The sequence below is a fragment of the Anarhichas minor genome, unplaced genomic scaffold, assembly GCF_050575085.1.
Source record: "Anarhichas minor isolate MPS153535 unplaced genomic scaffold, ASM5057508v1 ptg000004l, whole genome shotgun sequence".
NCBI lineage: Eukaryota > Metazoa > Chordata > Actinopteri > Perciformes > Anarhichadidae > Anarhichas > Anarhichas minor.
This window is the reverse complement of record NW_027466450.1, coordinates 4,545,861-4,572,492: the sequence shown is the minus strand read 5'-3', so window position 1 is coordinate 4,572,492 and position 26,632 is coordinate 4,545,861. Positions and strand designations below refer to the sequence as shown.

The 26,632-nt window shown below is 45.8% G+C and overlaps 1 protein-coding gene across 1 annotated transcript in view; it reads left to right on the top strand.

Moving 5' to 3' along the window:
- The first annotated feature begins 2,340 nt into the window (after positions 1-2,340).
- Positions 2,341-26,632, top strand: part of myo16 (myosin XVI) — an 89,942-nt gene continuing 65,650 nt past the window's right edge. Inside the window, exons 1-3 of the mRNA XM_076107069.1 lie at positions 2,341-2,597; positions 3,250-3,453; positions 24,535-24,804. Of these exons, the coding sequence (XP_075963184.1) occupies positions 24,570-24,804 (235 nt within the window). The 5' untranslated portion in view covers positions 2,341-2,597; positions 3,250-3,453; positions 24,535-24,569. The remainder of the gene's footprint in view (positions 2,598-3,249; positions 3,454-24,534; positions 24,805-26,632) is intronic.

Sequence of the window (26,632 nt, the reverse complement as noted above, 5' to 3'; positions counted from 1 at the left end):
CTGACCGGAGAATCAGGAAATGAGACCTGCTGTGTGTACACATGCTGGCACTGTGTGCAGTTCACACACACACACATGATGCGAGTGCACTTATTATTACACGCAGGGGGGGGGGGGGGGGGGGGGAAGCAGACAGATAATATCACACATATTAACATTTACAGTGATTGAGTTTGCCTCAGTGCACCAGTCACAGAGCGAACACGTTAGAATGTTTAACATATTATTGAATCTATTTTTAGTTGGAGCTAACAAGAACAGGTCGAAAATGTTGTTGACACACTAATGTACCTCTGTCAAGTGTAAAGACTGCTTTTTTTAGAATCAGATTAATCTTTAAAAAAAACATCTGTATCCTCAGGAGGTACAGTCGGATTGTAGGTTTAATATTAGTCAATTTCTCATGACTACAGATTCTTTCTGACTTGCTTGTCGGAGAGAGGGATACATTCAGTGGAATCATCAGTCTCTGTCTCTTAGAGCCCGTCTCCATCAACGTCCCATTTTTCAGGCTGCATCCCTCGCGTTAAAACGTGGACCTTAGCGTCTCCGTGTCCCCATCTGTCCTCTTCCTTCCCCCTCCCCTCTCTCCCCTCTCTCCCTGTTTGGGAGCTTTAGGACAGGTCTGACTGGCGATCCCTGAATCCTGATTATAAAAACCCAGCATGCTCTGTTTCTGCAGCAAGCCAACACGAACGCACGCTGCAGCTTTTTGCAAGTAGACATAGATTTGCACACGCACACACACATATGCACACATGCATCTTCACTGACTCAATACTGACAACATGTACAGCACTCACATCGTCGCACATGCTCTTCAGTGTACTACACGGTTGTTTCCGTGTACGTTCTTCTCTAGTATTTGGGGATTACTTTGATCTGCTGCAGTCAGACCAAAGTAATCAGGCTGATCCAGAGCACTGCAGCTGAACTGGCAGCAGCACTGCGTGGATTTCTCATTTAAGTGAGGATTTGGTTTACTAACAAACCGGATTGTGCCATCCGTTCCTCCAAAGTCTAAACACCATGTTCTGTGCCCGCCGCATGCTGTCGATTTTTGAATCGATTCAGCTTGAGAAGAGAAGACACACTAATTGTTTCTGATCCGAAAAACGTGACTGACCCAGCAGAATGGGTGGCTTTATTTGTTTTTAACTGCGTTAACGTGAGAGCTGGTTTAGTTTCGTCTCCCCTGACTACATAGGATCTTTTGGAATATAAGCTGATCTATAATTCATATGGTTCTGCCTCTGCCTGGAATCAAACTGGGATGAAGGGGCAGGCTTGCAATCTGCATGTGTGCAAGAAAAGTGAGAGCAGATTTAAAAGTTGCCTCCATTCAAGCACATCTCGATTAATCTCGCCTTCATTCGTGGGTCTTTTTCTCGAGGACATCAGCCGATCACAGAGGAGAGGAAAAACATCAAATGGAGAGGAGAGGAGAGGAGGGAAGGATTTTTGGTTTGCCACAACTCTGCCCCCCCCCCCCTCTCCTCCTCTCTCCATCTCCTGAATTCCACACTCTGCTTTATGGCTCCAAGATGGCGCTTTTGCAGAGGCACACAGGGACCAGCAACATTTGTCTGAGGGGGGAAAATTGAGGCCTTGACAATTTTTGAAAGTAGACATAGACAAATAGACAATAGAATAGAAATGATCACTTAACTTACACAGTATATAGTTTTTTCCTCTGTTGTGTTAGAGAAGACAGGAGAACATGGTCTGTCATGACTGTAACACAGCCGAGAAGTGTTCAACATATTCAAGCCTCTTTTAAATCGTTGTGTGTGAGCTTCTGTGAAGCCTGCTATAGTTCTCATTATGAAAATTGTCAGTGTTTCATCAATAATAGATCTTGTTTGATGTCTCACACTGTGATGTGCTGGGTCCTTGAATTTGGGGGAATTGGGCCTGGAAAGTCCTTGAATTCGATGTTTTACGAAGGTGTGGGAACCCTGTAGGCCTACATATATACTGAACGTATACTGATGCTAAGCATATATAATGTTTACAAGTTCACCATCTCAGTTTAGCACGGATTTAAACATGCTAACATTAGCTAATTAGCACTAACCACAAATAGCAGCTGTTGATGGGAATGGCATATAGGTTCAACATTTCCTGGCAATTCTTCGAACAGTTGAGAAATATCGGTCTGGACCAAATGTATGGACCGACAATAGAACCACGCTATCCTTCATCAATTTCTTTATTAGGTAGCAAGCTGCCACAAACCACTAGATGCCACTAAAACGTCCCTTTAATTAATCACCGCTTTTACGCACGACCTGGCCAGCGTGCCGAATGACACACAATCAAACACGCCCACAACAGGTGCATGCTGGCTCTCTCCGCTAACGTTCATGGTGGAATCCTACATCCACGGGCGGATCCTACGGCGGTGATTTCCCCACATTTTACGCAGCAACTTTTACCTTCAGTGAGTCGTGTGAGACATTTCTGCCGTCAAGCGTTTTGAATTGGAGGAACGCAGTGGGAGAAGTTGCAGCTGAAGCACATCGAGGAGGACGTCGCACAGTGCCCCTTCAGACAGGTGCACGACGTTAAAACAACAAACGCATCTGTGGATGCAGGTAACTACATGTGTGCATGGCATGCTAATGCACTTCATTCTGCAGTGCAAAAAGTGTTGACGGCAAATTATACAGTTAAACAAGTTACTTTAATTTGCTATAAAACAAAACAAAATTCTGGTAGCCTACTCTCTCCATCCTTGGAGTTAAGGGGATGAGAAGGCATGACGTAGGTAGGAGTTATGTCCTCGTGCTCGACACATCTGCTCTGCTTTTGTTATCCTCCTGTCTTCACTGTGCGCTTTCACTTTCAGTCCATTAGTTGTGTGTGTGGTTCTCCTCCCACTCGCACAGCATGCACACATGATGAGAGTGCAGCAAGTGTGTATGAAGTCCTGTGTCACTCATTCCCACCAGCTGCTTACAGGCTTGTGATAAGCAGTTGTAATTAGAGATTTAAACTCTCATCTCACTCTTGTCCCCCACAAACACACGCTCACTCACTGACAAACTCCTAATTTTTTCTCTCTCTCTCTCTCTCTCTCTCTCTCTCTCTCTCTCTCTCTCTCTCTCTCTCTCTCTCTCTCTCTCTCTCTCTCTCTTCCTCTCACTGACTCATGCTCTCTCTCCTTTTAACTAATTCCCCCCTCATTCACCCAAACTGTCTCTCTCTCTCTCCCCCCCCCCTCCCTTTTCTCTGATGGGATGTCAGTGGAGGATTCTAGCCTATGGTGTAGAGAGAGCTGGGAGTTGATTTCTCTCTCTCTCTCTCTCTCTCTCTCTCTCTCTCTCTCTCTCTCTCTCTCTCTCTCTCTCGTGTTTCAGATCTTTGCAGCTGAGATCAGATTGTCTCTGGATGTTATTTTCCCGGCTGGAAAGAAAGCATCAAGAACTCCGGGGGAAATGTTGCAGTGAGGTACGGTGCCACTTGTCTCCTGTTTGACGGTGGGTGTTGTTTGGCTGTGTGTGAATGTGTGTTTACGTTTCTCTGTTTACCATTCACACAGGGCCTGATGGCACAATATTTGGCCATTGGCAGTTTGTTCTCATCATGATTTTTTTTTTTTTTTTTTTGAATGCTTCATTCTTTACATGCGTTTCCGTAACTGAACAAACATCTCACAAAATGTCTGCATTGATTCTGCTTTATTTGTTTTCCAAGGGAAAGGCCATCTCTTCTTCTTTAATGGCCACCGTCTGCCTTTTCTTTCCGTCTCTCTTTTCTGTTTTTTTCCCCTCTTGCGTGCTGTTGTTTGCCCTGAGATGTTGCATGTGTGCCGGCTGGCAGCACAGAAAAAGGAAAACTGGTTTGTTGGCACACACTGCGCACACACACACACACACACACACACACACACACACACACACACACACACACACTCCTCCAAAAAGCCTCCGGGGTAATGGCTGTCAGTTGGGAATCGCTCTAGATTCTGAGGACCTGGGCAGCTTTAGCCCGAACGCCGTGCGGCTGTGTGATGTGTGCAGTGTCTGCCAGTGGTACTGTGACAGTCGAGAGACAAAAAAAAAAAAAAAAAGCAGGGGAGGTAGAGACAGAAAAGGTACAAGAGGCATACAGGGACACAGAAGCATTAATGGGCAGTGAGGAGACGGAAAGGAGAAACAGCCTGTACAGCTTTTTTTCTGCTTGGTGTGACGGAACGCCGCCGAGTAACGGACGAGAACATAACTCCGCCTGGGGTCACCCCACAAAACTCTGCTTTTGTTTCACAGGAGCTCATTCAGATGGCTGAGGGCCGTGTGTGTGTCTGAGAGTGAGCATGTGTGTTGAAGTTGTTGGTGGGGGGGGGTTAAACCCTTGGGAAGCAGAGCTGTAACTGTTAAACACTGTGTACAAAAAAATAAAATCAATCACGTTAAACTGATGCACAAGGAGGACCAGCCATTTCAGTCACAGCCCTCCTTTTCAATAAGATGTGTGTTTGTGTGCGTGTCCTACACCCATCTGTCCTCCTGCTCGGCCAGATTGTGGGCCTCCGTGTACGGCAGTGTTGCATGAAGGTATTACTCTCTCTTTCAAACTGAAAGGATTATCTCAGCCACATGGTTCCATAATGCCATTTTCCAGCAGTTGCCTTTTCCAGCTTGTCGTTGGTCTTTCACATTTCTCTTCTTTGGAACACGGTCAGAGCGTCTTCGGGTGTAGCCGGCAAGAGGCTAATGTCTCGAAGCTGTAGCCTGTGGGTCTGTGTCGGGACGCAGCCCAGTCCCCTGCGCTGTGGTCAGCTGTTGAGCCACATGGTCTCAAGACTTAGTCACCACCACTCCCTGATAATTATGGGTTGATTTATGAGCTACAGAGGGTGATGACGATGATTAGGGGGCCGAGAGGAGGAGGAGGAGGAGGAGGATGGGATGGCTGTACGAAGACTTTCCCCAGCAAGAAAGCGTTTTGATGGATCTGCTGCTGTCAGAGCTCCAGAGGTGTTAAAGGGATATACAGCCCCCCCCCCCCTCCCCCCCCCCCCCCCTCCCCCCATGCTTTCACATATGTAAAGCAGCCCGCCGGCTGTGTTGCAATGCTGAGGCCCCGTGGCTTTGACAAGATTTAAATGATACCTTTTTATGCATGATTAAGGAGGGGAATAGTTGTTGTCACAGGCGTCTGTGGGGACGTGTGGCGAGGTCGTGAAAGTCACAGCTGCATACGATTCAAAGAGGACAAACTAGAAATGACAGCCACCACCTGTATACCTGGGACATTTACCGACTGCTGTAACTCCTCCAACTGTGGGCCTGATGGTCTGAAGCTAACACTTGGTGTGTCCACCAGCTCATCTATTCTTAGATGGGACTGGCCGGTGAGCTCCCTCCCTCCCTTCTAAAGAACAGCGCATGCATACAAACACTGAGTGGATGGATGCATCTGATGTCAGAAGGCAGACAGCTGACGAGGCAGACAGATGGGGGAGGGGGGGGGGGGGGGGGGGATTAAGGGGGTTAGTGTTCATCTGGGGAAGCCTTAGATTAGTTTCACCCTCAAATCTGATTAGTGCAAATTGTAATCCACACAAATGAGCCATTTATAATTGGCAAACTAGGACTTGAGACAGATGTCTGAAGCAAGACTTGTAAACACACGTGTGCCTCTAAGAGACCATGAACATTTTAAATCACTTAAATAGTCAGTCTCGATTTAATCTTCTGTTGATCAATTTAAGACACTTTTTCTTAGAGTTTTCAATTGATCATGTGCTGGAAATCGGCTGTAGATAATCTAGATTGAGTCAAATTCCTGTTAATGTAATACAAAGAAGTAAAATAAACAGAAGGCCTAATGTATAATTTGGCATCTGTTTTCGTCTGAGCTGAATGATCCTGAGATGAAGACGAAATCCCCGACTATTCTTATAAGTGAGGCCCATGTGACTGGGCAGTTGGCAGCCTCAAACAGCAGCTAAAGCTAGAGACAGGTGGTGGGAAGCACTGCTGGCAGCAGCAGCAGCAGCAGCAACATGTTATTTGGGCGTGGAACACCTCCAGCAGTCCAACATAAAATCCAAACCTTTGGTCTGAGATTCTCAGATGAAACGATGTCATCAAAGCAGAGCAGTCCGCATGGATCAAACACTGAAGAGCTGCACCGGTCGACCGAGCCCTATATGATGGGAGTCCTTGTCAGAGGAGAGGGAGGCTGCTCCCCATGTGACCCTTATCTTTCTATAGAACACTTCCTCACGTTAATGCAGGCCTGCTGCCGCTGGCATGTGACTGGCGGCCATTGCAGACTTTGTTTCCCTTCCAGGGCTATTATTGGAAACCCTGTCAATAAGAAACATCAATGTCAGGGTCAATGTCTGGGCTTGCCAGGACTTGCTTCTGCTATATCTGTGTGTGTGTGTGTGTGTGTGTGTGTGTGTGTGTGTGCATGTACATGTGAACATGTATGGCTTCCCACCTGTTTGTGGTTGAACTGGAATGGGACAGCTGTATTTTCTGTGACGCTGGAAGTAGAGCAAACCGTGCTGGAGTTTGTGCTCGCGGAAAGAGAAAACGAGCACTCCGTAGCTACTTCAATGTTGTGAAGGTAATTGCGAGCGTGGGAAGTGGAAGTTGAAACGAATAGATTGTGTGAAACGGGGAGATGGCAAAGGTCTCTCTCAGAAAGAGGCGGGAGGGAAGAGAGTGGATCACGAAGCCGCTCGTCCCCCTCCCTGGAAGGTGTACGAGGCCGGGTGCTTGAGATGTAACCGCTTTACTGTTACCGTCACAACACAACAACTTGTCCACCTACCTGGCTCTCGTGCCTGCAGCTAGACGGCGTATATTAGAGGGCCGAGTATGAGCCCAGCTGCAGAGCCATGCAAATGATGTGAACAGATCTGGTTAAGCATTCCCTTTTAAAAAAAATCACTGCTTTGATCTAGCCAAGAAGCCATGGGGGGAGTTTACGCTGAGATGAAAGATAATGTTTGGCTGTGATATATGTGTGTGTGTGTGTGTGTGTGTGTGTGTGTGTGTGTGTGTGTGCGCTTCATTTCAAGCATGTCATCGCTCACGTTCAAGCCAAATCAAATTAGGTCAATACTTAATGGGGCATGATGCCCCCCTACTTACAATGCTATGATACACTCCCACCCACTAGCATGCTAATCTACGGATCCCTGTCAGACCGTTGTCTGCAACTCGGGGGGGGGGGGATGAGAGAGTTGGAGAGTGTGTGGATGAAAGAAGTAGAGAGTGTGAGGCAAATAGTAGAGAACAAGACTTGACACACAGTGTAGCTGGATTGACGGTGGAGCATAGTGGTGGTAGAAGGAGAGGAATCTCGTTGAAGGGTGATGTGAGCGGGGAAGAGGAAGGGACGATAAAGAAATGTCTGTCAGTACACTTCCTATTCTCTGCTCATTTCTGTGAGAGCAGATGAGCGTCCTGAAGAGAGGTGTAATGTCTCGGTAAAGCAACATCTCAGACCGTACTGTGGCGGGAATTGCTTCGGCTGTGGATTACAGCCTCCTCAGGTGTGTGTGTGTGTCTGTGTGTGTCTGTGTGATTTGAAACCACTCGTCTGGTAATTTCATTCCCCTGACGCACCTCAATTCAGAGATTTGATCCACACTCACCTCCTCCACCTCTCTTTCTGTGTCCTTACACTGTCTCCGTCTTCCCTCTCCGTTCATGCTTCTCACTGCACATCTGCCAATTGACCTTATTCCAGAGTAGATGGGGTTTAAGCTCAACTAGAGCCGCGACCTTACACACACCCCACTGTAACACAGGGCCGATGAGTAGATAAGGGTAAGAAAGTGTTGTTAAGGCGGTTATTCGGAGTGAATGGGACTACAGCTAGAGCTTCGTGAGAGGCCAGAGACTGCCTTGTTCTTTGTATGAGTGTCTGTGAGTGAAGCGTCACCAGTCTGACTCTTGGCATTAATGTTAGTGTTTGCAGCAGGGCAGTTCTTATAGATAAAAAAAACAATAAGAGACTTCTTTATGTTGAGTATTGGCAGTCGCACACAGTCACATTGCACCTCTTTTTGTGTGGATGTCTAGTCTGGCCAGTTATGTAACGCATTAGACTGACCCTAACGCAGAAGGTGCATGCATTCAAATCAATTAGTTTATGATGTCAGAATACATCCGTCAACAGCTGAAAGTGAACTATCGCTTAGTATACATGGAAATAAGGCTGAGATGAAATGTGTGAGAAGCAACAGGGAGATTAAGAATGACGAGTGTGAGATTGATGCAGACAGATGGAGAGATTTTCCAGGAGGAAAGTATGAGAAGCTAATTAAAAAGCAGATGATCTGTGAAGAGATGTGACAGAGAGGAGATCCCTGTCTCCCCCCCCCTCTCTCTCTTTCTTTCTTTCTTTCTTAAGGCTTCTTGATTTACGTTTATAACCTCTCCCTCTGCGTCCTTTATCCCACTCCAGAACCATAGTCTCCTCAGCGACTGTCTGACGAGTGGATGTGTTGTGAAGTTGTTACCCTCTTGCGTCTTCCGGTTCCCGTTTTTGATCTGCAGGCTCTCTCAGTCCTGCAGGTGAAGATGAAAGTAAGTGGGAGGGGAGATGCAGATGGAAGATCTGAAATAGGAAAACAGCAGGATGGCGATCGGTGGGAGGGCAAGGTGAAATGGTTTAAGTGAGGCGACGATGAACGTCTGTTGCCCGTGGAGGTTGTGAAGAGAGGGCTGGCTGGTTGTGGTGTGTGTGTGTGAGTGTGTCTGTTTGGTTTGTCTCTCAGTGACCACATTTTCCTCCCCCTTTTCCAAGGTCAACATGGGGAGTCTTAGCCGAGAGGCACCATAGTAATTACGGTGCCTGGTCATTAACTATTCATCACCTCACACCACACTGCTTGGCCGAGTGTTTTGTGCTTATGTGTGTTTGGGAGTTACAGACGTAACTCTGCGTCAGCATTGTGTTGTTTTCCTGCGTGTCCGTGTGCAAATGAGACAGCTGGCTCGCGTCTCAACAAGAGGTTTCCAGGCGCACCTATTCAGGCTCCGTTGTGTCTCCCTTGTCGTCTAGTCCTCATTGTCTGCCAGCGCTGCCTTGACAAATGCACACCCGTCTGACCACAAACTCTTCAGGGCGTGTTCGCTACATGAGGTGAATCCAGGCGCCGCCTCTTTCTGTGTTTTGTACCCTCCTCCTCGTTTTTTTTTTTTTTTTACACCAGCATTGTGATGGTAGAGAATGGAGCGCTCGTGAAGATGGGGGTGTAACTGTACCCCCTCAGATGGAGCAAGTGGGCTGGGTTCACTGGGGTCTGGAGAGGGGGAGGGACGTCGAGAGAGAGAGAGACAGACAGAGGGAGAGACAGATGTAAAAGAATTAGCCGCTCCAAGCGGCAGAGTTGCCATGGCTACGGGGGAAACGGATGAATGAATGACATCACAGTGGCGGGGAGGTGAGAGAGTGTGAAATTGATTTGGTGGCGGCGAACAGGGAGGTGGCTCTCGCTGGGTTTTCGTTGGGCAGACACATTTCTCTCTCCTCCGTACCCTGGTGTCTCCTGTGGACGAGCTCTCACCGGTAAGGCTGTTTCTCTTCTCATCAGAGGGAAGGCACATTTTGAGGATGAATGTTGGTGTGATTTTTTATTTTTTATTTTTTTTTCACTCTGATAAATGTCTTGACCCCATGTGAGGCGGACTTAGGGAAGACGTGTGTGTGTGTGTGTGTGTGTGTGTGTGTTACATGTACATGGATGACATGTGGTGCTCCTGGCATGCCACTGGGAATGAAAAGAAAGGCAGATGTGCCGTGCAGTTGTCGTTGGTGTATATATATATATATATATACAGTATATATACATATACACACACACACACCATGAGATGCTTAGTGTGGAAGAATGTGTGTGTGTTTCTGGCTGGGAATGAACAGCTGATTGCGCGAGAATGATTTCAATGCGCGGTGAGATCCTCACTATAGCGAGAATTAGTATCTGTGTAGAGGTTGTCACACTTCAGAGCTGCACATGATCGTGAATCTGTTGTGACAATGTGTGTGTGTGTGTGTGTGTGTTAGTTAGAGAGAGATGCACTATCTTGTTGCGCCGTTGTTGTCTAGCAACTTGCAGTGCTGATGTCCCCCTCCACAGACCAGAGCACATGATCAGTCGTAGAACAGCACCCTTGGAGCTGCTAAAGTCTCGCTGAAGAACACTTCAGCGGGGAAGCTGCCTTTCCTGACATTGGAGCGTGAATCTGGCTCCTCTGATTTAAAGGGGCGGTCTGACGTCGCATTGGCACCAGCCTGCTGCGAGTTCATGGGTAAAGCCCGCAACCGTTCATCTGGCTGCGTGATTAATTACAAAGTTGACCTGCGGTGACCCGTGCGGGCCAAGCGGCCGGAGTTGAAAGGCGGGTGCTAGAGGTCACAGCAAAGCCAATCAGAATGCTTAGCTCAGTGTCTCTTCACTTAGGCCAGCATCCAGGATTGGGGGAGCAGATTACATGGGGGATCAAGGGCTCAAAAATGTAAGCTATAGATTTGGAGAACGTAATCCATTACTACAACTGCTCCACTACTACAATCTGCAGATCTTTTTGGAATGAGGTGAATTTGGGATGGTGGTTGGTTTCACATCGTTTCGGTGGCTAATGGCTAACATCGAGGCCATGCTGTTGTTGAACAGAGCATTCAAACTCCAAGGACACAATACTGCAGGCGATCTAGTGTCATGGTCTTCTGCGGCAGGTATAGTTGAACAGTGCCGTCTGTTTGGTTCAAGGGAGAATATGCGAATAGATACATTTACATTTGGATTTGCATCATTTAGCTGCCGTTCCTAACTCGACGTTTTTTGTTCTATTCAGAAAATCACAGCAGTCGAGTACGTAAAGTATAAAGTTCAAAGCCATTACGGTACATGTAAGGCTGATGAATGTTGGCTTTAAGGCAGAAAGTTATTGTAAATGTTGTTGTTGCTATGTGAAAGGGGGAGTGATGGTCAACTTAGTTAGCTTCAAAGCTAAGTCCACATAGTTTAGCGGAGCAGTTGATGCTGTGAAGGCGTCTTTGAGAAGGAGTGAGATGCTAGAAGTCAATCTGTCCGGCTTCAGCACAGCGCAGGCTCAGCTCATCATTTATGAATAGGTACGGGGTGAATGCACATGAGGCTATTTCAGACAGATTCATTTGAACCTGCGCAGGTGTAGGAAACTGCCCGTAGGCGTTGGTCGCTGTGTGTGTGTGTGTGTGTGTGTGTGTGTGTGTGTGTGTGTGTGTGTGTGTGTGTGTGTGTGTGTGTGTGTGTGTGTGTGTGTGTGTGTGTGTGTGTGTGTGTGTGTGTGTGTGTGTGTGTGTGTGTGTGTGTGTGTGTGTGTGTGTGTGTGTGTGTGTGTAGGTAGTCCTTTTATACATGCCGTACACATCACACAAGCTAGTTGGCTTGTTTTATGTATTGTGAGGAGAACATTAAAGGGCTCCAGCACAGACGATACAAAGCAATGCTGGCATGTCTTTTAAGTCAGCGAGCTGAGTGAAAGGCTGTAAGTCTCTCAGCTTGTTGGATGGCACGGTTGGGGGCACAAGTGGGTCAGCAGCAGTGCATCTGCTTGTCTCCGCTCTGAGAACAGAACTGCCCCGTAGCACAACGCTACTCAACTCAGGTTTTTTTTTTTTTTTTTTTCAGTTTTGAAAGTAAATAATCTAAAGTCGTATCAAAGCCACTCCACTCTGAGCCTCTGGTGCAACATCCTTTCTTATGCAGGGTTGAGTTTTGTTCTTCATCTTTTCAGTTCACTCTGTGCCTCTCGTCCACTGTTCACGACTACTGGAGGGGTGGAGGAGGCGTTTCAACGAGGTTGATGAGCGCCATGATGAGTTGTGTTTACACGATAAAGTCAGCGTTTGTGTGTGTGTGTGTGTGTGCGCGTGCAGTCAGTGCGTCCTCCTTGTGACGTCGGCTGGTTGGCAACGCTGCGGTCCGATATGGTGACTGGACCGTTACACAAACCCTCCCACATTTAAACGTGCCCACATACATAGACTGTGTGGAGGGTTTTGGCACGAACATTTGGTCCACCTCATGAGTTAAACAGAGACTTCATTATAACTTTCATTTTACTGTATGTACTTGTTGAAAGGAAACCAGATGGGTAAAGTAACAGGTTTTCGTGGTGCATCATGATTGCTGTGGCATGGCCTTGTGTCATATGAACTCAGTGACATGAACGGCCCTTAGATTAACTGACTAGCGCTCTCTCTTCCTCATTCTGTCTCTCTCTCTCTCTCTCTCTCTCTCTCACTCTGTCTCTCTCTCACTCTGTCTCTCTCTCTCTCTCTCTCTCTCTCTCTCTCTCTCTCTCTCTCTAAATCGTCATATCCAATTCTCGCCCAGCCCTATATTTGGCATGTGTGTGCATGTATGTGTGTCTGAACCTTTGTGTTCACGTAGTGGAGACTGTCCATATGCTGCTGGAACAACAATGCCTCTCCTTCTCCTCACCAGACTGTGGCAGCAGTAACAATTGGGGGGTTGAGAAGTACAGCAGCATGCATGGCAGAGACAAACAAAGAAAGCGCTTGAATGCACTGTCCTGTACAAGTGCAGCAACTGCATGGTCCGTTTAATTACCTTTCAGTCTTCACTCCATTTTTGTTCGTTGGCAGTAGTTCTCGACACCGAAACAGTTCATTGATCTCCTCCAGTACTTTTATAATCAGGACATGACAGGAACCGTTGGGCTGGAGGTTGCCTCAGTACGTTGTTGCTGACTGGTCATACACAAGCTTTGAGATGGGAATTGTAATATAAATGTATTGTACGGTACTATTTGTTCTGCTGAGTTGTGAGAGATTGAGATAAAAACGTACCTCGTTGTTTAAATGCAGTTCTGCACTAAAGTAGAAAAACAAGTTCTTCGACAGATTTTCTTCAGACTCCCTTTTCTTCCCTGTCTGCACAACGGCTTTCTAAAATCAGTTTAGAAATCACGCAGTCATGGAACATTAAATTATAAGGAATGATAAATGACTCTGTGCTGTTGTCTAGTCCTCGTGCCTCAAACGAATCTGTCACTTTTTAATATTTTATCAGCTTGATGCTGCTCTTCTTTGTTGTTCAGATCTGTTTGTTTGAAAAAAAAAGCCGTTACAATTTCTCTCACTGTCACTTTTAACGAAGTGTTTCCACTCTTTGTGTGCTTTGCAATGGTTTATCATTTCCAGTCGGCTGCAGAATGCCCAAATACAACTGAACTTGAAATTAAACTATTGTTGACGGCAATGTGACCAAATGCCTTTATATTCTCCGTATTTGCCTTGAGATCTGTTTGTTTAATTACTCCTTTAAACCAGATGGGAGACCTTACAGTGCGATACGAAGATCTTTGTTTTTGTGTCACAACTTCAGCAAGTTAAACTACAAACTAGACCATTTTGCCAGAGGAAACACAGCAACCGTGTCTAATCCACTGTCTAGATCCACAGTCAATAATTGTTGAATATCTGCATACATGTGAACATTTCATTTCATGTAGAATGTCCTATTTCAAAGTAGTCACAATTTGCACTGTCGGTGCTATAAAGTAGGGTTGAACAATAAATTGAATATCAATCGGCATCCAGATTTTGGCTTATCACAACTGCGACATCAACGTTTCAAATGCACGCACTGCTCATCGGAAACTCTGCTGCATATCAAATCAAGTGCTTCCTAAACTAACAGCCAGCCAGCGGGGGGGCGATCGTGTCGTTTTGGCTCCACACTTTTGGGGAGCTGCCATGTCGCTGCAGTGTCCTGAATGTTGCGGCTGCAGTCCGGGGCGGAGTGATGAACTGTATATTACTGCAGAGAGCAGACGGGCAAGACAAAAATGCACGGAATTCATCTGAAGAACAGCCCGATTTCAAGTCTTATTTAGATGCAAATGTTTGTACATTAGCAGGAATGTAGCACAGGATGGAAGTGAAACCAGTGCTCTGTTATTTTAAATCTGCAATATGTTGTCCCTAAAATGTATGAATAATCATGATTTCCGTATTGATCGAAATCATTTTGATCATTTTTTATTTTCTTTAAAGTTGTTTTCTTCAGATCGTTGCACTAAAACCTAAGTATTATTATTACACTGATCATTGGGTACACTTTCTCTTACTACCCTTTTGTCTATATCGTTGCTTCTGCAAGCATCTGAGGCTTTGCCAAGAAAAGAGCAAACAGCTGGTTAAGTATAATTGTGCAGTGTGTTTGTGCACACTTGCTCACATGCACAGCAGGTATTTAAGGGAGCATTGGTACTTGAATTTGAGCAGCTGTGAGCATGGCATGATAACATAAGCGGAATGGTGATGTGGGTTGGGAGTTGGACCCAAACTGTGCGCGCGTCTGTTGGCTCGCCGTGAGTCACTAATACAGTGCGCGTCAGGCAGTGGTCACGGCTTTCACTCTGAGTCAGCGGAGAACAGAACAAGGCGAGAGGAGGAGGACGCCGCCTCTGTGCCGAGTGGCGCTGTAGCTTCTCACCACGCGGGACCGGGCTGCGCTTTTGTTTGTCCGGTTATTGATTGTCTCTCGCCGAAGCTCGCAGCCATCCTTCATGTTCCCATGTTGTCCATTGTGCCGGTTTCTTGAAACTGTGAGCTAGGAGAGAGGGTCATAAAGGCGAGACAAAGAGCAGAGAGAGAGAGAGAGAGAGAGAGAGAGAGAGAGATGGACTCTAGTCTGTGGGGCTGATGAGTTGAGCGGAGGTGATTTAGAGGGAGAAACATAATTATAGGCAGATATCAAGTCATTCATGAAGTGTGAGGAGAGAGAAACTGGCTCATAAGTTATTGATTCTTATAGCTCTCCTTTGTCTCACACTGCTTTTGTCCGATTCTAATTTGCTTCATTTGTCTGTCAAATTGTCCTGATGGATTTTTCACTTTACTCCCCCTCGCTCATGATTCCATCATGTCCCTTTCTTTCTCCCCCTGGCCAGCAGCAATAATGAGCCATATCAGTCTTCCAGTGCTCCGTTTGTAGCACCGACTGGAAGATGCTACAGATGTTGCCTCTCTGTCCTCCCCTCACCTTCGTCTTCCCTCCAGCCGTTGACTCTTGAACTGTGAAATTACAGAAGTTTTCCTTTTCATTTTTTGTTGCTTTAGGGAATCTTGGGAGTTCATCTCTTTTGTCTTGATTGTTAGTTTACATGACAATCAAAGGTGACATGATTACTAAGGAGGTTTAGGGAGCTTTTCGCCACGTTTCGGTGTGCATTTAGCAGACTGCGCTGCCTGACAGCGAGTGTGTGTTGTTCCTCTAAGGGCCCACATGTATGACACGACTGGAGCTGAATGAAGTCTGGCACGCCTGCTGAGCAGGCTGTCTCAAAGCAGATTGACCATCTTGTCACACCTGGTGGATGACTATTTCTCTTGAGAAAAACAAGTAGATTTTATTTTCAATGGTCCTTACTTTTAGGGAAGTGTATCGTTTGATATTTCTCAATACTACCTCAAATCTTACTTTTTCATTAATTATTTTTTCAATAAAATATATTTTTTTCATTGAACAAAAAAAAGGCAAACTACTAAAATGTTGATGATTGTCGTAACACAAGGAGCCATAAAAAAAATGTAGCTTAAATAGAATACAGTCTGAATTTGGTACTTGATACTAGGTTTCCACACTTTTCTGTTGGCGCCAAAAAAAGGAGTGAAGTACCCAAATACCCAGCCCTTAGAGACTGTTGGACAATGTCTGCCTGCACAAATATCGTTGAGTCTGAGCCTAGTGTCACTTTGCAGTAGTGGGATTAACGAGTATAGCTTGTTCGTGTTCTTTCTATTTAAAACATATAGCAGGCATCGCCTGCCGTGTGTCAGGCAGGCCCATAAAGCAGATTTACAAGGAGGCACTGTGTCACTCTGCAGCCGTGCATGTTCGATCAATGCCCTTAAGCTGTTGAAAGCAACACTTGGCTTGTTAACAACTGTCTGCGAGTGAGCCACATCGGCAAAAGCACAATATCTCTTTTGTACAGAGGGCTGTTTTTTTTTTTTGCATGGATGTCATTCGTACCTTCATCTGTCCGCCCTTTTTGTCCGTCATGTTTTTACCACTAATGCATTTATATGTGTTCTGCTCGTGCTCGTGACTCAACACTGTGACGGGGTGAGCCGTAGCTGCAGAGGAAAGACTCCAGTAAGGTGGATGTTGCTTCATTTTTTTTTTTCTGGATTCATCAGTCGGCAGTTGTTATCCATAAGAACTGCACAGACTAATATTGTGTCAAGGCTATAAGTTGTGTGTGAGTTTGTCTGCCCCCGAATGGTCATAAACTGCGTAATGCAGCTTTAATTAACATGGACATGGACCCGAGCAAGGTACATAAACCTCTATTTGATTCTGTGCAGTTTCTCGGTGCTCTGCAGCATCATGCAGAGAAGCATTTAAATCTCCCCCTTGCAGGCAACGATCCACCCTGGACTTGTCCAATATAGCTGCTCGGCTATTAACTTGTATTATGAATATTAAGTAGTGATCCCTGCTGTTCCCTTTAAACCTGGATTGAGCTGCTGTTTTGGATGAATAAATGGTTGGATTACAATATAATCCATTGTAAAGGGTGATACGCAGATTATTAATAGATTTCACATACAGGTCTCAGTGGGCACTAATGGAAACTGCATTTTGTAGTTTTTTTTTTTCTTTTCTTTTTATAGTAATTCATTTTTTGATTCATGTGATTAAACATCCAAGCAGGGATGAGGGATATGTTAAATTGACTACTTGCCTATTTTAACACATGTTGTAACTGATCCTGTGTTCAAGATGTGGTAAAACAAATGCTGACAATACTTTTGTGTTTTAAGATAAGTGTACAGAAGGGAGAGGCCATAGTAATAATACCTCGAGTCTTTTAAGTCTGAAAATACTCTGGTGTGAATTATAATTTGTCCTGAGACGACTCGCAACATTGAGTTTGATACCATACCTTACAATGATTCAGTGCATTGCCTGATAATATCTTTTACAGTTCAATTTCCAATTAGTTCAAAAACAAATCTCACACAACGAAATAAACAATGGGCCATTTCAGAGTGTTTCGTCAGTAGCATAATTAACACAAACAACAACCGTGTTATTGGCAGTGCAACAATAAAACCCAATGCAGTGACAAAAACACAAGCTGTCACCACCGCTTTACCGCCGCAGCACGGTGTATTGCGGCCGATTTTACACAGCATATTATAAACTTTGCTGTGTATTTACAGGAGAACCAGGCGGGGGACGACATTAAACAATACAAGGTAGTGTTGTTCCCCTAAAATCAACAACTTAGGTGTTAATGCTGCTGGAGGTAGCCGCAGGACAAGCGAATGACCTCGAGCTTGCGGGTACAGAGGAGAGGGGTTAAGGTAGAGACAAGGAGGCGATGGAGATTGCGTAAATACCACTGCATAAGTCTCCTGTGCAGCGTCTGATTTATTTGTTGACATCATATTGTGATTGTTCATAGAAAACAAACAAACGCATATATGCAGTATATATGGCAATAAAAGAGGTGAACGAAGAGGAATCTTCATTTGCTTTCTTTCAGTGTTTTTATGGGAATGTGGATCTTTTAGATTGATTTGAGGAGCGTTTGTGGTTTGCATCCTCCACATTTTATTGTAAGTGTGTGTTTGTGTGTGTGAGAGAGAGTCCCTCATTTACAAAATATTGCAATCACATAAGAATCTAGACCGTTTGTGCAGTATGCTTACTTGCTCATCACGGTTTATGTTTGGATGCAGATGCACTATTTCCAGCCAGTAATTTGTCTGGTACAATAAATAAATATTTATTTGTGTAAATATATCACATTCGATGAATAATTAATCCAAAAACAGCTCTTTTCATATATAATGCATCGCACCCCAAACTTTCCAAGTGCCTTTTGGCTTTGCCATAATTGGGAAAATTCCCTGTATCAAGCCTCCCGCGTTATCAGCGTCAGTGCTCTTATGCTAGCACATGCACACACACACACACTAGGACGGTAATCAAAGAAGTCACAGTGGTAACACAGTCGTAGTATTGACTGACACCCGAGGGTGTTGATGGCAGAATGTGTCAAACAGAAGGAAATTAGTCGTCTCCTGTGGGACAGAAGCTGTTATAAAGATGTTTGAGGCACAATCCACCAGCTACCAATCACAGCATTACATCTGATAAAGAAACACGCGGAGATATTGTGGCACACGTTTAGATAGTGGAATAAATTTATTTATTTTTAACCAGTAATTGCTGCATTTCTAAATGGCCTATATAATGAACCCCTTCTCTCTGTTATTTCTCTCTATTTTCTTCAGTGTACGTGCACTCTCTGTGTACCTCGCCGTTTAAGTGCTTGAGCTAAGTGTAGTTGTAGAAATTGTTAGGACTCGACTAAAACCCATTATCCTGTTGCTGTCTCCCCCCCCCCCCCCCCCCCCCCCCCGAGATGACTTTCCTTCTAGCAGTGTGTCTCATAGTGAGACCTTGTGTTACCTTCTGTCCCAAGGCTCCAGCATGTCGCCGCTCCTCTGATACAGCATGTTGTCTGTAGCTGCAGGCACGGAATCTGCATCAGAACATTAATGCTTTGCGACATTCGGATGAAAAGAGGTCTGCATGTCACGGGTAAAGGGTCAACGGGGTGGTCACTGTGTTATCCTCCATGAGTGTTGTCTAAATGTGTGCGTGTGCAAACCGCGAGTGGTGTTTAGCAATGACTTATTTAGTAGTCGGTATGGGACAGTTTTTGCAAGCGTTCAGGCTCGGTATGCACACACACACACACACACACACACACACACACACACACTTAAACCTGGCATCTCACTTTACTCAGGTAGATGTTGGAGAAGTTGCTCCAGCAGTGTTTTGCTGAAGATGCAGCGAATTGCTTCAGTGACCTGATTTCCTATGACAGGAATTACTCGAGCATTCAGTCTGACGCGCACGCACACACACACACACACACGCACACACGCACACACACACACACGCACACACACTCACACCTCCCAGTCTCTGCCTTCCTCTCTTTTTTTTCTGCCGCTCCGTCTCCGTTCAGTACCTTCACAAACCTCACCTGCTTCTCACATCCTTTCATCTCGTCTCCTCATGCCCGTGTTTGACAGCAATGGGAGATGAACACTCAACCCCCCCCCCAGAATGTGCAGCATGCTATATAACCTGCAGAGAGCACCGTGGCACAGATTTCTAAAATGTGTGTCAGAATCTTGCTTTAGCCACACTTACTGCACACTTCATTGAGCTGTTTTTCGCTCATCTACATTGTGTGTGGGTGTGTGCAGTCTTTCTTGCTATCTCACTTTATCTTTTTCTCTTTTGTCTGCAGTTCTTCCCCGCTTCTCTCTCTCGCCTTTTTTTTTCTCTCTCTCTTCTCCTCTCTCGTTCATCCTCACCTTCTCACCCTCCTCGTGCAAATCCTCTTTCCGATGCAAAGCTTTGGTATTCATATATGCAAATCAGCCTTAAAGCACAAAGTCGAAGAGATTGCCCTACTGACACTGCGAGCACATAATGTATGGTGTGTCACTTAACTGTGTGTGTGTGTGTGTGTGTGTCGGAGCATGATAAACGCATGATGGAGAGTGTGTGTCAATGTACTGGTCTCAGCCCCTACCATTCTCGTAAACTGTACTTATCTGTAGTTAATTTGTAGCCAATTTAAGGGCATTGATGAGCACTTAACCTGTCACCGCACCAAAAGCCGCACTGCAGCAGCTTCTAATTCCCTCTCTCTCTCTCTCTCTCTCTCTCTCTCTCTCTCTCTCTCTCTCTTTAGCTGTCCTATCTAATTTAACACTCCTTCTCTCTCTCTCCCCGTCTTTTGCTTATTTTTCTTTCTCTTGCTCCCCCTGCTGTATCTGCATTCCCTCAATTTCCCATCTTATCTCTATCCTTCTCTTTTCTCCAATGACCTCCGTTGCTCTCTCTCCTAATCCCCCTCTCTTAAATGTAGTATAGGAAGACACAATTAATCCCACCCCCTCCTTTTCTTGCCTTTCGGCTGAGATGGTAGAGGGTACTCCAAAGAGGTGTGCATCCTTATGAGTCACTGCATGTGTGTCTGTGTGTGAGAGATAGACGGAGACTGGAACGGGGGTGTGTAAGGAGGTGAAGAGCATTGCGTCATTGGGGGTGTGTTGAGAGGGAGGCGGACTGAGCCGTCTGTCAGTCAGTGACGCGAGTGGAGCACGTGCGTCGGTCCATGGCTGGGAAGACGCTGTGCGGTGGTTATCTGGCTGTGGGCGAGGAGAGCGAGAAACACCGCAGCTCCCCTTGCCGACGGGTTGATCGAGGGAGTGAATGTCTGTGTGAGTGAGTGAGTGTGCGTGCGTGTGAGAGTCTGGGTCTGTGCACATGTAGATGCTGCATGGACTGCAACCGGAGCTGCTGCTGCTGCTGCTGCTGCTGCTGCTGCCACTACTGCTGCTGGTGAATAATGCAGACAGGGAAGCGGAGTTTGGATAGCATGCAGGGAGCCAGATTAATAATGCATCCTGCCGGGTTACGAGCTCTGCATTAGTTTTCTGCTGGAACCTGTAGCTGCCTACTGTCTGCCTGCCTGCTTGACTTACTGACTTCCCGCCTACCTTTCTGCCTGCCTGCCAGCATTTCTACCTGACTGGCGGACTGTCTGACTTATTCAGAAAATGTCTCACTACCATTTCATCAAATGCTGTAAGTAGCCATTCACCATCTCTTTGTGTGTGTGTGTGTGTGTGTGTGTGTGTGTGTGTGTGTGTGTGTGTGTGTGTGTGTGTGTGTGTGTGTGTGTGTGTGTGTGTGTGTGTGTGTGTGTGTGTGTGTGTGTGTGTGTGTGTGTGTGTGTGTGTGTGCGCGTGTGCGCGCAAGTGTACTTGTGTGTGTGCGCCTCGGCCATCGGTGTGTGCCTATTGTGTCAGCATCACTACATAGGCAGTGTCATGACTATACTGTGAGTTTATGTGCTCAAGAATTCTGGTGGTCAGCTGCTGTCACAGCAGCACAATCTAAACTTCAAATGTGTGTTTGTGTGTGTGTGCACGCAGTATGTGGGTGTGCAAGGTTGCTGCAGAGAGCTGCTGCAGATGTGTGAAGTTGACCGGTGAATGCGGCAGGTACCGGCAGAGGGAAAGAACGGTGAAATAGAGTCCCAAAGATGCAGATCCCATGAGCGTCTGGCATATTCATAACACAGTGACAGACTGTCAGAGAGAGAGAGAGTCATTGCAGAGAGAGAGGAGGACAGATGGAGAAGAAACTGAGGGTGATTTAGAGGAGTGTTGCAGAGACGGGAGGCAGGATTGGGAAATGGAAAGGAGGCGAGGATGAAATATGAAGAATATGGCCGAGTGGCGCGAAGAATGATGAGCAGACTCGGGGAGGAATGAAGGAGAGTGATGCTGATATTTGACAGGTGATGACAGAGAAAGAGGGAAAATCAAAGAGGAGAAAACAGTGAAATCTATCATAGAGGTGATGCATGCTGCCATAAAGTCCCTCCTTGACTCTGAGAACCCTACCTGTATCGCCCCCAAAATCTCTACATATATCTATATCCTGCACGTGTGTTTTTGTGTTTGCCCACATGTGTGTGTATGCTGTTTTCTGATTTACAAGCTCCTGCAGTGCTGTCCGTGTTATTAGCCGGAGCCTGCATGGGATGTTCCACATTGAATCAATAACTGATGGCCCGGTGATGGGATGGCACGAGAAGAAAGCTTCTGCTTTTTATCCCTCTCTCTCTCTTTGCGTCTCCTCACTCACTCCATCTCTCTCAGGTTCATTCAGCCCTGTTTCACATTAGACTGACTGTAGCTCTTCTGTCCTTTCCCTCTCTCATTCACATGTCATCAGTCTGTTCAGAGCCATTCATCACAGCGTAGCATACACGACTATTCAAAGCAGACATTATGTCGTTGTTTTTTTTTTTCAAATGTTGAAATTAGGAATGATGTGTCTTTTCGGTTGATGGGATGTTAGATGGAAATTCAAGTATTCCTTGACTGAGGGCAAATTACGATTGATCTTTGCTGTCAGTACTGGCCATATTTGATGTGTTCATCTAAAAACGGAAGACAACGAAATGCTCCTAGCAATGATGTATTATAGCAACAAATTCAGCCACATTGCATACACAGCAACACACCGAGTTTTTCGTCAACATATCACAACATTTAGTGCCACGTGTGAACTGCTGTGCCGTTAAAGTGAACCTTCTAGCACACTGAGCATACATACTTATTTATTAAGACCAGTGCATTTGTATCACTAATTTACTAACTAAATGTTGTGTTTTTACGTTAGGGTGTTAAGCTGTTTTTTTAATTTAATTTAATGGATTTCCCTCTACTACACGATGTATATGCCTCGTGAGTGAGTCTTGTCTGTATCTATGTGCCACGTTTTGTGCAGAGAGTTGATGGGGCGTTGATGTGACTGTAGCCTTGAATGCCTGTACAATAGATGATGTATGAGGTTGACAAAGAGTGTGAAGGATATGTCCAAGCCAAGGAAGCGATGACAGTCACAAAGCCAAGGCAGAGATGGAGACATACGGTTCACCATATCTACAATGTGTTGGTGTAAAGCAAACCGAGCTAGTGTGGTTTATACATATGCACGTAAATATAGCCTAAACCTCCAGGAGCCCTGCTCTCAATGCTCTGTACGGTAGCCCCGCAATGAGCTATGTGTCAGCATGCAATAGATCAGTGCATCATATATCAGTGCACCCAATTTTTATAGGTGTGCGCTGTGGACACAGATGGAACACACACCACAGCTACCGCTGCAAGTCACCTATCAAAGTAGAAAGGGTGAGCAGAGGGAAAGAAAAGGAGGCGATGACTGAGCAAGCTGGACTGTGGAGAGATGGAGTGGTGTGATATTGGAAAAGGCAGTAGGTTGAGTGTATTTTTGTGTTTGTATGTGTGTGTGTGTGTGTGTGTCTGCTCAATGTGCAAGGCAAGTCACCATAATAGAAAGCAGTTGAAGCAGACACCTGGCGTAAACAGTACATTAATGACCCCCAACTTGTCTGGAACCTGAACACAAAAGAACTTTTTTTGCAAGTCTAACCAGAGCAGATGGCACTGGTGTATTGTGTGTGTGTGTGTGTGTGTGTGTGTGGCAAACCAGAGTGGAGGGGGCAGGCTGTGCCTCCATTTGTCTGCCTGCACGGCTTTGTCTCTGCCCGATAAAGATCTAGTCCAAACACACCTCAGCCCCTTAAGAGAAGAAATGCCAGTTTATTGTATAAAGTAGACGCAACACAGCAACAGTCCTCCAACGACAGACAGACAGACGGACGGGGTTGTGGGACAACATGTAGTACTTCAAAGGTGTCCCACTAACAGTACTTTCCACTTGACGAGCAGACTGATGTGTGCTCCGTTACCCTACAGAGACAAAATAGAGATACAGAGAACCTCTGGAGATCAATGGAGAGACAAAGATGCTCCAGGGGGGACACTTAAAACACAATGGGCCCAAAAGACGCAGAGCAACAAAGTTGAGCTTGATTAAAGAAGGAAATGAGATATAGAGACAGCACGGGCCAAAGAGGGATGAGTCGGTGAGTCAGAGAGAAAAACACAATATCTCTGCAAAGACGACATCCTCCTCATATTTTGCTTGTCCTCCGGGGTGGCTGTGACCTGAATTTGTCAAATCATCAGCGCTTTAAATGCCAGATTGATGCACATACTTTTACTTAAAACCTGCCTTATGTAATATGTTTTTCTTTGTATTGTATTCTTTCTCTCTTGATTTTTACTTGAGTACACTTGCAGTGAATCAAATACCCGTGTTACCATACTACTTAGTTTGCCGCAAAAATATAGTCCCGATATAGTATGTCAAAGGCAGTACGCCAAAAAATACCAGGATGTCTTACTGCATCCTGTGGCATTTTGCAGTATGCAAGCCAGCATGATTTGTTTGGCTATTGTGACCCACAGCAACTGAGCAAGAGGGTCAGACTTCAATTCTCAATGCTATGACAAATATTAGCTACATTAGTGCGGCTGCAGTACCTACTAAAAGGAAAAGAAAAAACAAAGTAAAGTGATATGCAGCCTCAGTGAAACTCTTTCTGAGCCCACCTACTGCACAAGCGCTGTGCGTCCCAGTCATCCAAGCAGACCATAATAGGTTTAGCAGCTGCCTGGGATGAGATCTGTTTGGCTAAGTTCCACCGAGAGGCAGAGAGATTATGCGGAGTCAGGAGAATCACTGCGACAGGAGAGGCGACACACAAAAATGCTGTGATGCTTCTCTCAACTCACCCCCAAGGCTAAACAGACAGCCTATATCCTTTACAGTAAATATACTAAATGCCTGCCCACACACACAACTGCAGACAGACATGCAAGCATACGTGCATGCACGCAAAACAGTTAAACGCAGCTGTGCCTGGAGATGAAACTGACAGCGTCGGTGTGTTTCATCACTTTGGTGCTGTCTCATTCGCTCAGTATCAAAGTGTATAGTGAGTAAATGCTCTGGACCGCAGTGTTTTAACTGATTTCTCTTTTGCTCTTTAGGTTGTTTCCAGCTATGTAATGTCTTCCGTCAGAACATGGAGATAGACCAGTGTCTGCTGGAGTCTCTCCCCATTGGCCAGCGCCAGCGGCTGGTCAGGAGGATGCGCTGTGACCAAATAAGGGCGTACTACGAGAGGGAAAAGAGCCTTCAGCGCCAGCAAGGTGGGATCAAGGTTCGAGCGCCGCCCACCCACCGCAAGAAGCACCGCGTCCGCTTCAGCCTCGCCGACGTCATACAGGATGCCATCGTTCGCCGTGACGACAAAGAAGGTGGGTGCGCGAACGAGGGTGTATGGTTGAGTGAAATGGTAGTAGTGTGTGTGTGTGTGTGTATGCGTTTGCAGTACACACACACACACACACACACACACACACAAGTGGACACACAGAGCTTCTGACTGCAGGTCACACACTTTGTTCTGCTGGAAGCTGTCCACTCGACTGAGGAGAACACAGTGAAGCTTTTATCCTGATACCAACTGCTCTCAGGGACAGAAATACCTCAGCGGAGATGATAATGTCCACTGTAGAGAGCCGCTGAGAGCCGCTCTTTGGACCTGGCTGGTTTGTGGTTTCCTGTGTGTTTTCAGATTTGTAACACAAAATAATGTATCAAAACAAATATTAGCATGTTAAAATATTAGCTCAGGGCCGATGAATACTGGGCATTGTTTCAACCGTTCAGCCATTTGTTTCAAACAAATGGGAGCTCGCTTATTCTGGGTGTACTTGAATGATTTAGTTTTTTACAAATGCAGATGACATTGAAGATAACAGTCAAAATGCATTTACTCACCCTGTAAAAGTCTTGAGAGCTGTCCTCAGGTCAGTCATTCCTATCTCCCCTCGGGCCTCGGCTCTAAGCAGGACTCGCCGGAGTACTCGAGCTGTTTTTGCAAGATCAAATAGTCAATGAACTCATAAGATTCAAAAGGTCCTCACACTTTACTCTAAAGCACATTGATTTCTTTCATCCAACCTCACCGTCTTTCTTTTTGGCTATGCCAGTCATTTGCCAGTTGTTTACCCAGCTGTCCGGGTGTATCTGTGTCATTCCTACCAGCAGCCTTTGCGGGTCAGTGTGTTAATCTCTGCTCTCTGGCTGCCTATGAGGTTCAGCTGGGGTCTGTGGGAGCAGCTGGTGCGCCATTGCAACAGCCAGACTGAAACCAGGGTGCGTTGGCTTGGCATGAATCAGATCTGCCATTCTGCCTAATGCCTACCTACCAACCAGGCGCCGCCATGGCAGTGAACTTGTACCAGGCTACGGTTGCGTTGGTATGGGAAGACCTCCTGACAGTGACACATTTATTTCTAACAGACTCCTTTGAGTCAAGGGGACGGCTTGAAAGCTTTACGATCCATTTGTGTTCCCCTGTGTTGGCCCGTCTGGTTCTTCCATCCGTATTGCAGTGTCCGTCTCTTCGTGAGTGGATCCGTCCAAACCTTGATGTAACATTTAGTTACGAGGATCAGCACTTTCTACATCTTGACAAAGGTTCTCGAGCTTTCCTCACTGGTCCTGGTTAGCGGAGTGCTTATAGGTTTTCTCACCGTTGCTGCTTAAGTGAGCTCTCTTTTCCTTCGGTACGGAGTGATAGGATTTGCCTCAGGCTTGAACCTTCCCCAGAGTAATGTGTGAGCATTGCTGGATCTTTTCCCCTTACTACAGAGGTATTTTAAGTAAGGATGGATTGTGTACACACACTCGTTGCAATGAGAGCCCAGGGGTTAATCTGGTGGGTCGGGGTAAAAGAGTAAAAGATTTGCATTTGACTCATTGACAATGAGTCTGTTGCCTGGAAAGCAGACCGCAACAGGAATATTAAACAACATATGTGAGGGCTGATGTCCTCTTTATGATGCAAGTTGTTTCCTCATACATGTGTATCTGTTAGCTGAGATACAACGATGTCTTCAACATTGCTGTTATCATGAACAAACTGTGCACATGCCAACTTGATTAGCTTTTAATCTTCAAAACCGTTTTCCCCCAGTTGGTGATGATCAATGGAAATAAATGGACGGAAAGACGTTTGGGAGACTCATCATTGTTTTGAAGAACTTATGAGTGTGCAGAAGAGAAAAGATTAACCAA